Genomic DNA, 10,802 nt, shown 5'->3' with positions numbered 1-10,802 from the left:
AAAATTTGGTGATCGTTAAGTCATCCAAATGTTTGATTTATTTTTAATGATCTTGAACGGTGTAGGTTTGACATAAGTATTAAGTTTTTTGTTTTAATCTCAGCTATCCAAGCCTATTAAAAAACAGATCTAATGGTGTGGGCCTATCCCTAAAAGTGACAAAAAATAGGGATCCTTCATTGGAAGGACCCTATATATATCAGTTCATATCTATAGCAAAACTTCGTTATGAAATTAAAGTGTGAAGTTCCTTATTTGACACATTTTTTGATCATATTTTAATATCTTCACCGTTCAATTTATATATATAATACTGAATTCTACAGAAATAACTATATCTCATATATGCTTATTTCTATCTACGATCCGTATGAAGAAGTTAGTGTACTAGACATAATCTCATCTCATTCAAATTTCAATAAATTTGGTTTTCTCCAACATCTCAAATAACTACAACTGAATTTTCCCTTTTTCTCAACTAAAAGTTTTCCACCCACACGTACATAATAACATTCAATTGATTTGTTTGTGTGCAATGCTTTGAGTAACATGTAAGTTAAATTTGGTTGGGACATGTACGACTTGCATCCGTTAAAACCACCAGCAAATTATTAAGCTTCCCAGTGTTAAGACATTTCAATATCAAAACCATGAACAGGATTTGAAAGTCTTACTCGGCAATTTTATCATAAGAAAATTTGTGTCATCTTCGAGTCCTTCTTTCACGTTGAAATATACTGTTATGATTCTCCCTTGGGAAGGGTTAGCATTTTCGAGATCAAAGGACCAAGATTAGATGAGATTATAGATATGTATGAAAGAGAAATAATAGACAGGTCATTCGGACATAACTTATTAAAAATGACATGTTTGAATTTTGATGCCATGCCACTGTTTCCATTTGTGAATTTGGCCATCGTAAGGGAGCAAAGACGACGAGGGTTGTAGTACCGAGAATGCCAAGACAACTTTGGTCATCGGGTGCTGATGAGATTGCTATATCTAGAATCAGCCGGATTACGTTCTACTGCTAATTTCTCGTTTATGGCAGCCGGAGTGCGGGACTAGGTTTAGGGTTTTTCTCAGTTTCTGTACAATCCCGGATAGGGGTGCAGAAGCTGAAGGCGTGTCCACTAGGTGATTAGCTCTCTCCCCGCTGACCTGTAAACAAAAGGATGACCGGGGGCTTCCGGTCTTTTCTCCTCCGAAGTTTAAGTCAGTATTGGTTGATTGAATGTAATTATTAGGGTAGTTATTGATACCTGACAAGCTGGTGACTGAGCTATATTTATGGCCCAGCGTGGGTTTACTCTGTCTGAAAACCGATGTGGGACGTTTACCCCAGATGTTGTCTCAAATGCAGACCTCCCCTATGCCTTCCGCAGTCGTTCTAAGCCTAGCGTAACCACCAAGGATGGGCCCGGCCCACCCTACTTATGGGCGGGAACTTTTGGGCGGGTTCGGTTGTGGTAGAATGCTTACTGATTTACGGGCTTGGGAGGTTGTTTCATGCACAACCGACTACATTGTCTTCGACTTGGGTTTCCCGAACATCAAACCTTCTGTCGAGACCTTTTGCTACCAACACATCCCCGATTGCGCTGTCTTCACCATCACACCGCCACCATGTTTGTCACCCATCCCGGAGGAGGAGCGCCACCCACCTCAAAACCTAGGAATTCGAGATTTCCACAGTCGCTCCGGGATTCTCTCGGACACTCTTATACCACTACTACAGATTTGTCAACTTATAGGTTTTCCGTTGTATATCTCAGGCTTGTCTGATTAAATCTTCAGACAAGTGTGAAAATCATCGTTGTGTGATCACATTTTGCTCAACAGTTCAATATTTTCGTTGTATAAGTCGCTGCGCAGATCGATGTCATGTGCGCCATGCGCAGCATCGACAAGTCCACTCAGACAACAAACAATAAAACATTTTCGTTGTATTTTTACCCTTTCAGACAACTGTTAGTTTTCATTTCTACCGTTGTGTGTTTTTCAGTAAGCTACAACAGTTTATTCCCTATCTTTCCTGTTGTGTGACGTTGAATAATCTACAACTGAAATATTTGGACCGTTGTATCACACAATAGATATAGCATTCTGTTTTCTTGTTTGATAAGAATCATACAACAGTTGCATTTTCATGTGGACAGACTTTGTTGTCCAAGTTTTACACACACAAGCATCACAAAAGAAACTAATGCACAAATTGACTGATACTATAAAACATTGCATTTCAGCTTCCATATATATCATTCAAGCTTCCACAAACAACATTACAGTTGAATAATAAACTGAAAACAAGCAACTAGTTAAGCTCCTATATAGTCTTACATGTCCAAAAGCATTCCAACATGAGAAATGCACAAAGTACGTACTACCATATAGCTATTCTGAATATATAGAAACACCAAGTTCAAAAGCAAAGTACTACCACATACATATAGAAAGCACCAAGTTCACCAAAACAGACCAGATCATGCACCCTACAGGTATTTGCTAATGATGAACTTTGTCCACTCATTCCTAAATATGGTGTCTGGAAGACTGCAGATACCCAAGAGTAGAGCAGAGCTCACAATAGCAGCAGTTGGAGGAAACCTATTTACAGATAATCAGTAAACCAAACCTTCAATCAATTGGGAAAATGCATGATTTTACAAGATCATTTTTAGTTGATCAGATAACACAAAAAAGGAAGGAAAATAAGTAGTTAAATAATCGAAAAACAGGCAAGTGAAGTGAAGATCAAGTCACTCTCATCAACTCAAACAAGCAAATAAAGTATCAACATTTCAACAAAACATGGATGCAAACAAGAAAATGATAGTAATTTCAAATACTAGTTGTTTGTGAGTGAAAGAAGAGTGAAAAGAACCTCTCGAAGTCATCGAAAATGATGGTGTCAGGAACGATCTCACTAAACAATTTAACACAGTTTGACAAACTGTAGTACAGAAATAGGAAATAAGTCTGTTTTCCTTAAGTGGACTGAAAGTGGTAGAATCAAATGTTAAAACATAACTATATCCACATAGAATACAAAGGAAAGAATAAAGACAAGCACTTAAGAACTAGAACACAACTGCATCCCAATAACAAAGAAGGCCTGAAGAGAGTAGTCTTTAAACTCTTGAAAAGACCGATGCCAAGAGAGATGCCCAAAAATGAACCCTTTCCCACATCCTCACAAGTTTCCTCAAAAATTTATCTGTGCCTATCCCTCCAAATCATCTAAAGGGCAGCCAGCAAAGCACATCTACCCAATATTAGACAACTTTTCATTCCTCCAAACAATTTGCAAAAGATAAAACGTAAATAAGTGCACTCACAGCAGTAAGAAAGGGAAGTTTAAAAACAGCCAGCACCAAATTAAAATCTAAAACCAATATAGTAACAATACTGCCATGATAAGCTTCGCTGTCGGTTTCCCCATGCGCAAGTCATATAATGCTATTCTGTGATCACTACAGAACAGAAAAACACATAAATGTCACTCCAACATTCAACATTTAACTTCAATTTAGAGAAAGCAAACAGAGAAAGAAACAATACAACAAAAGCATACAGAAACACCACGTTCAGTAGCAAACGAAATAGACATTAATCACATCACATATACAGCTTAGGGTGGCTGTAGAAAAAATTTACAGCCTAGGGTATCTCATGGATATCCAAGACATCTGCCTGAAAATCAAATTGACAATGTATCCTACCAAATTCGTGTTGAAACATGATGAGTCTACTATATACAAAACAATCCAGAAAATGATAACTTCAAATAATGATTACAAAACTTACATCAATCATATCTGATATTCCAAGGAGGGTGGTTAAGCTTCCACCAACAGTCTTCACAGTATAATCAATTCTAGGCTTTGGCTGATGGAAGAAAACAAGACTTAGTCATTACAAGATAATAGTGGTGTATAATAAGTATGTTCACTGAGTAACTATATAAATCAGTGTCGTTCAACACGAGATGACAAATTGATGCTAGTCTAAACTCAGCAAACATAATTGCTGCCAAAAACATACTTCCTCTTCCCCCCTTTGTACGATGTTCCCCTATTCCCAGTCAACATTTGATACAGAAAAAAACCTTCTAACCCATTGCACAGCAAAATAGCTCTCACTAACATGGTATTCTCAATTTAAGTAAACATAAGTAGTTGTTTAATTCCAAACACCAAATTAACTGAAATGATATAGAGCATGCAATTTATTTAGTTGCTTATTTTGCACTATAAGAAGTGATTTGATATTGATCCTTAGTCTGTAAATTAGAAATTGGTTATTTATCGTATAAATAGTAGCACCGAACTACTGCAAATAAAATAGGAAAGCATGTATGCAACAAATGAGCTTTACTATTAGACCAAGAAATTTGCATCTTACGAGCCGGATATAACTACATCCAATTTACAAACCAATGGAAATACATATATAGTTACTACTTGTATCACTAGAAGGCCTTACTAAAGAGAAATTTGGAAGTAGAATATGCCTAAGCTAAAATATTGGTATGGAATATAGGCCTTACCATACCAATATATTATCGAGGAAACCTATATTCTACCAAGGTCATTAAACTTGCAAGTCAGATAGCAATTCATATTTTCATCTTTTAACCAAACAAGAAAGGAACCATGGAAGTCTGGATTTCTTATTTAATTGCTTTGGAGCTGGACTCCAGCAATCAACCTATAAAGTTCTAAGGGAACACGAATGTGGAGAGGAAAGATAACAATATGATGATTTTGAATTTCAAAATGACAAGCATCTATCTTAATACTAGAGATTTAAATAACAAGTAAAAACTATTCAGCAAAAACGATGAGGAACCCCAACCTTACTACTGCTTGCCTTACTCAAGGAACACACGATATCAAGGCAGGTTGTCAAAATGAGTTATTTAACAGGCTCACATCATGAGACTAATATACTCAAAACTAATGTGATCGATCATTGTCAAATACCTTCAATCTTGGGTGCTACAGTACCAAGAGACAGTTTGCTAAATTTCAATGATGTGATTCCCGGAAGTCTGTATTCTTCCAATAGTGGTTCAACAGACTCTCTAATCATCAGCTCTGCTGCCGGAACGAATACAAAGAACAGCCATAATGTTAGTAAAGAAAAAGATTCGGAAGCTATGCATAATGGTTTTAAAGAGAAAAATGTCATCCAAGATTTCAAAATAACCTATTGACATGTAGGTAAGTAAGACCAAATGACCAAGCAGGAAACACAAATAATTAATAACATAACACAAACATATTTCCAGTATTTCAAGCAAAGTTGCTCCTTGTATAAAAACAAAGGAACAATGTAACACTATTTGAGGACATGCTATTTTATCAACATATTCAAAACCATTACACTAGCAGATACCACAAGAACTAGGGGACTTGAACTAATTAAATAATCGCCTTAAAACTTACATTTTGAGAAGTGTACTCTCAAATGAACAAAACATTGTAAAGTAAAATTGATGAATGATGTAATATCCAGAGACGGTTATGGCGAAACAAGCATCAACATGAATTTCTAAACATAATGCACACAGAAGATTTTGAGTGAGAATGCCCCGCATCAAAATGTACCAGAGGTCTCGATGAATGATGTAATATCCAGAGACAGTTATGGAAAAACAAGCATCACACAAACTGAATATTTTGCAAAACGTGCTTAGAACATGAATTACTAAACATAAGGAATATACTGACATTCCAATCACAAACCATTGAACTCAGAAATTCCTTGTGGGACATGAACACAATTCGTAATCTTTATCCAATCACTCATGCCACATAAGAAACACCATTTCACACAAACCTCTTCACCAATCAGAAACAAACAATCAGAATTCGTAATTCAACTCCACAAACACCAAGTAACCCAAACCACAAATGCACACACAAAGGATAATAAATCTTACAGCCTTGCGCAGCTTCTTGATCAACGCCATTGGCTTCCTCTTCAAACCCCTCTGAAACCTGACCAACATTTCCATCAGCCACACAACCAACACCACATCACAATCCAAAAACAACACAATCACTCGCAATCAAAAACCAAATTCAATTCATAAACACACAGAATCACATAATCTATACAAACGCGAGGATCTTATACCTTCTACGAGCCGTAGCAGGGAAGAGCTTAACGAGCTCATCAGTGGACATGTCCAGAAGAGCATCCAAATCCACTCCTCTGAAGCTGAACTTCTTGAACGTCCTCTTCTTCGGCACTCCGGCCACCGCCACGTCAGCTTCCACATCCGCCTGAATCCACAAAACTCAGATTGTTTTACACCAAACAAACAAAAAAGAAAATAAAAGATAAGGATAGAAATAAAAAGAAAAGAAAAAATACGGGGGTGCAATATTTCTATTAATCTTATGTATATGCATATGTACAAAGACAGCAAATATAGTCTTACATCTGCAACGAATGGCCACAATTTGCTCAGCTACTTATTCAACCTGAAAAAAAAAATGAACCTAACAAGCTCAGCTTTCTTCCCTGGAAATGCAAAGAGGAGGAGATTGCTGAGGAAGGCGGAGATTGCAACGACACTGACATTTTTTCCTCTCTGGTCTCGACAACAAATCGACACTCATTGGAGTTGCAAGTTATTGATGTGGTGTGTCTTTTATATGTAACTCACCGATCACTCTTGGGCCTAGCCGGCATGCCGACTTGGTCTCGGCTGCTAAGGTGGTGGGAGAAATTCGGCTAGAAATTGGATTTGGGGATTTAGGGTTTGGATTTCAATATGTTTGTATGTGGAATTGGTGGGTAGGAGGAGGTATAGGAGAGAGAGAGGCGAGCTACATGGTGGTCGCCGATCGTACAACGACGGCCTGACGACGGCAGAGGCGCGGCTGGATGGAGCGGCATTGCTCCTCCTCCCTTTGCTGCAAGTCTCTCTCTCGACAGAAAACAAAGAAGAGAGATTGAATCATTTGAGAGATTCAATAATCGATTTGAGAGAAGAGTGAGAGAGCTGAGAGAGCGACAGAGTTAAGAGAGAGGGCAAGAGAGTGAGAGTTGAGACAACATTGAGAGAGAGAGAGGGCTTACCGTTGAGAGTGAGAGGGCGAGAGTCTCGATCTGTTTGAGAGTGAGAGTTGAGAGTCGATCTGTTTGGTGGGTCTAGGGTGAAATGGTGGATGAATGCGAGAGAGATAGAGACAACGATATGAATGCGAGAGAGTGAGAGTGTGAGACAGCGTTTAGGGTTGGTGGGTACGTTAATAAATTTGTCAACTTTTTCACACAACAGAATATATACTCGGAGGGAAACTTTGGAGCCAAAACTATTTTGGCATAGCACACCAAATCAATGGAGGCAAACTTTGGAGCCAAAACGACTTTGGCATGCCACTAGATTTTCCAGTCACACAACAGAATGTTTTAAACTGTTGTGTATATTTTCTAAACTTGCACTAGGTATTGCCTAGTATAAATTGTAACAACATCATACAACAAAGAAATAAAAGTCTATTGTTCAAACATTTTGCATCTTGTGCGACTTTCACTTTGGTGATGGGGGAATCCTTCCGCGAAAATTTTCATAAATCATACAACAGAAAATTAGCATCATTGTTGTGTTTTGAACTCTTGAAATATAACCTGACAATTTCGTGTCATCAGACAACAAAACTTTGTAATATTGCGTTGTATATAACAGTTCACTTCATCATACAAGTAGGGAACCTTAAAAGGTTGTCTGATGAGTGTTGTCTGATAACGTTTTTGTAGTAGTGTACATGTACGTCTTACTTATAAATTCTCTATTTTAACTAGACCGATGATGCCAGAGGGAGAGCCACAGTTTCCATTGTTAATTGCACGTAGAGAGCTTAGCGTCTGATCAGTAGATGTAGGGAGATATGGGCACCGATGAGCAGTTTTCATTGAGGAGCGCCATGCACCCCTAACAACATCAGGATTAATATTTTAACAGATTCTTGCATGAGTAATAGAAGTACGTACTCAAATTGTCCATCGCAGACAACTATATCATCTAGTTCATTATGTATTACACTAATTGACACAATCCTGAAATTCTAATAACAAGAAAATTCAGTAGGCAGGAATGTGCTTTTGGCTATCCTAATTAAGTGACGAACAACCCAAATTCTACGTACGCATGCTATTTGTGGCCGTGTGAGTCGATAAATGAACAAAGTGAAGGCAATGCAACTGCCAGTAGACAAAGTACATTGAATCAGTCTTGAAAATTAGGGATCCGGCTCCTCTAAAATAAACAAGGTGTGAATTTAGTTAAAGTTCATAAAATCTAAACTCTTTATTTAATCTATAGGCTACAACATTTGACACATCACTTTTACTTCAATTTAATGTTAACTCATGTAAACCTCGGTTAACTACTTAACTTGCCGTTAACTCATAAAAAAAAAAATCCCGTTGTCGTCGGTGTTTGCTTTTGGCGTCAAGTTCTTTCTCTTTGCTTCCTTCTATTTCTCTCTGCTATGGGTGCGCACTACCATCAGTGCCATGGATTGAATTTTTGCAGTTGTTCTGAACCACAGTATAATGAGATCAACACGAAAAGAACTACGTTACATTAGTTTGTTTAATGTTTATTTGTGTGGTTGTGAAAAACTTGAGAACTCCATATTTCATTCGTTTAATTATTTACAAATTAACTGGTAATTGTAATAGGGATACGATTGACGATGGGTCTAGAACAATGGGACTGCAAAAAATGTGTAGTAGTTTGTTTAATCATATGGTTGTGAAGAACCTAACGACTGTAGATTCTCTCTGTGCAAAACTATAAAAGAAAAGTCTGGATTACATTAATTTATTTTCAAAATTGATTGGTGATTTTGATGAAGATGCGATTGATAGTGGTGTTGATTAATAGTGGTGCTGGAAAGAATGAGACTGCAAAAGGTTTACAGAAGTCCATCCATGGTCATTATGCAGCCATTGAAGTAAAGAGAAATGGAAGTAAAGAGACCAATCGAACTTGACGCAAAGAGATCGAAACCCTAACTTTTTTTGTCTTCTAGAGTTAATGACAAGTTAACCGTGGTTCTTATAGAAAACCAAAAATTGGTGAAAATGTGATGTGTCAAATGTTGTACCCCTTAAATTAAATAAAAAGTTTAGATTTTATAAACTTTAACTAAATTCACATCTTACTCATTTTAGAAAAGCGGGATCTGAAAATTAGAAAGGGTTCCTTCAAATTAATGCATGTTAGTTGCTGCAGTTGTCACTTGTCTTTGCTATCAAAATTCAAGGAGAGGCACGAATACTTTCATATATGAAATATAAGAGCTTCCTTATTCAATATACAACGAAGCCATGCGGGCAGTATAGAACTGGACCTCCATCTCTCCCTAATTATTCTTCTTTGCGTCAACATATATTTGTAGGTAACTAAATCTTAGGGTATATTCTACTGGCTTGGCATTTCTTAGTGAATTCTTTTTTCTGAATTCATAGCTAACCCAACGTAAAAAAATGGTTAACCCCAGCTTTTTTAAAGCAATGGTTCCTCGCCATCCTCAACATATATCGTGGAAAAAAAACCTTATTATCTGTAAATAGTCTAAGTCTATGGATAATAATATATATGTCATCCAGGGAAAACGTAAAACAAACTAACGAAACCAAACCAATTAACACAGACCCAAAATCATCCATGATCCCCAACAGTGATGTTGGGATTGGGGAGGCGATAATACATATATTTAAGGCCTTAAGGGACGAGAAAATAAGAAATAAGTACAGGAGATATGGAGAATTAGCTAGTCTTACTCTTGGAGTTAGTACGTCCTGCTTAAGAAACTTTGGGATGATTGAATCTATCTAGCTAGAAAAGTTAACTCAAATTGGATCCCAAAGTTTACTTAAGTTAAGAAAAGGGAGAACTTAGGAATTGGATCCCAATTGTGAGGTAACTGTAAAGGTGTGTCATTGTGCTGAACACTTAACGTCTTAACAGATACGATATAACTGAGCTAGCTAGCAGACCCAATTCGATCATGGACTCATGGAGGTTTACCACCTTTTCCTCCCATGCAAGAAAGAACGTACGAAAAGAGGTCAGCCTTACCTTAATTGTCGAACAGTCACACATTCAGTGCTTGATCGCGCGAAAAGAGCTAGCCACTAATTTCACCGAACTTAGTCCCCCTCATTTTCCATGCTCGCAATATTTACTGTCCATTCCCATTCAACATATACATACATTACCACTCTCTATATATATATAAGTATATATACTAAAGTTTTGAGATAATGAGATTTATAATTATTTTTACTTCACACCAAACCTGTAGATGATTTTGATAGCGCATCCTAGCTAGTTAAGTATGAATTATATATATATATACAGAGAGGATGTAGAGCGGACGTCTGCACTCGGCTTAAAGTGCGGACGTCGAGTGCAGACGTCCGTCCGTTCTCCACCCTCCGGCGCCGGCGACGGCGCGCCTCCACCCCAGAAGACTCCAGTAACGTCCCCGACCACTTCCTCTCCCCGGCGAGTCCGTTTTTTCCAGTTTTCGGCGAGATCGACTTTGTTTGAAGTTTTGGGTGATCTCGCCGGAAAACCGAAAAAGAATGGACTCGCCGGTGAGGGAAAATTATCGGGGACGCTGCTGGAGTCTTCTGGGGTGGAGGCGCACCGTCGCCGGCACCGGAGGGTGGAGAACGGATGGACGTCAGCACTTTAAGCCGAGTGCGAACGTCCGCTTCATATCCTTCCTGTATACATATAGGATTTAAAGAGGACGTCTGCACAACCC

At 38.0% G+C, this 10,802-nt stretch overlaps 1 protein-coding gene across 1 annotated transcript in view; it reads right to left on the bottom strand.

Annotated features, from left to right (window-relative positions):
* Positions 1-3,660: 3,660 nt before the first annotated feature.
* LOC101298196 (40S ribosomal protein S15-like) overlaps positions 3,661-10,802 on the bottom strand; it is a 9,265-nt gene continuing 2,123 nt past the window's right edge. The window contains exons 2-5 of the mRNA XM_004292043.1: positions 6,145-6,293; positions 5,948-6,005; positions 3,808-3,888; positions 3,661-3,693 (exon numbers count right to left, since the gene is read on the bottom strand). Of these exons, the coding sequence (XP_004292091.1) occupies positions 3,661-3,693; positions 3,808-3,888; positions 5,948-6,005; positions 6,145-6,293 (321 nt within the window). The remainder of the gene's footprint in view (positions 3,694-3,807; positions 3,889-5,947; positions 6,006-6,144; positions 6,294-10,802) is intronic.

The sequence above is a fragment of the Fragaria vesca genome, linkage group LG2 (genome assembly GCF_000184155.1).
Source record: "Fragaria vesca subsp. vesca linkage group LG2, FraVesHawaii_1.0, whole genome shotgun sequence".
NCBI classification, from domain to species: Eukaryota; Viridiplantae; Streptophyta; class Magnoliopsida; order Rosales; family Rosaceae; genus Fragaria; species Fragaria vesca.
Note: the sequence above shows the minus strand (reverse complement) of the source record. Positions and strands in the feature narration are given on the sequence as shown.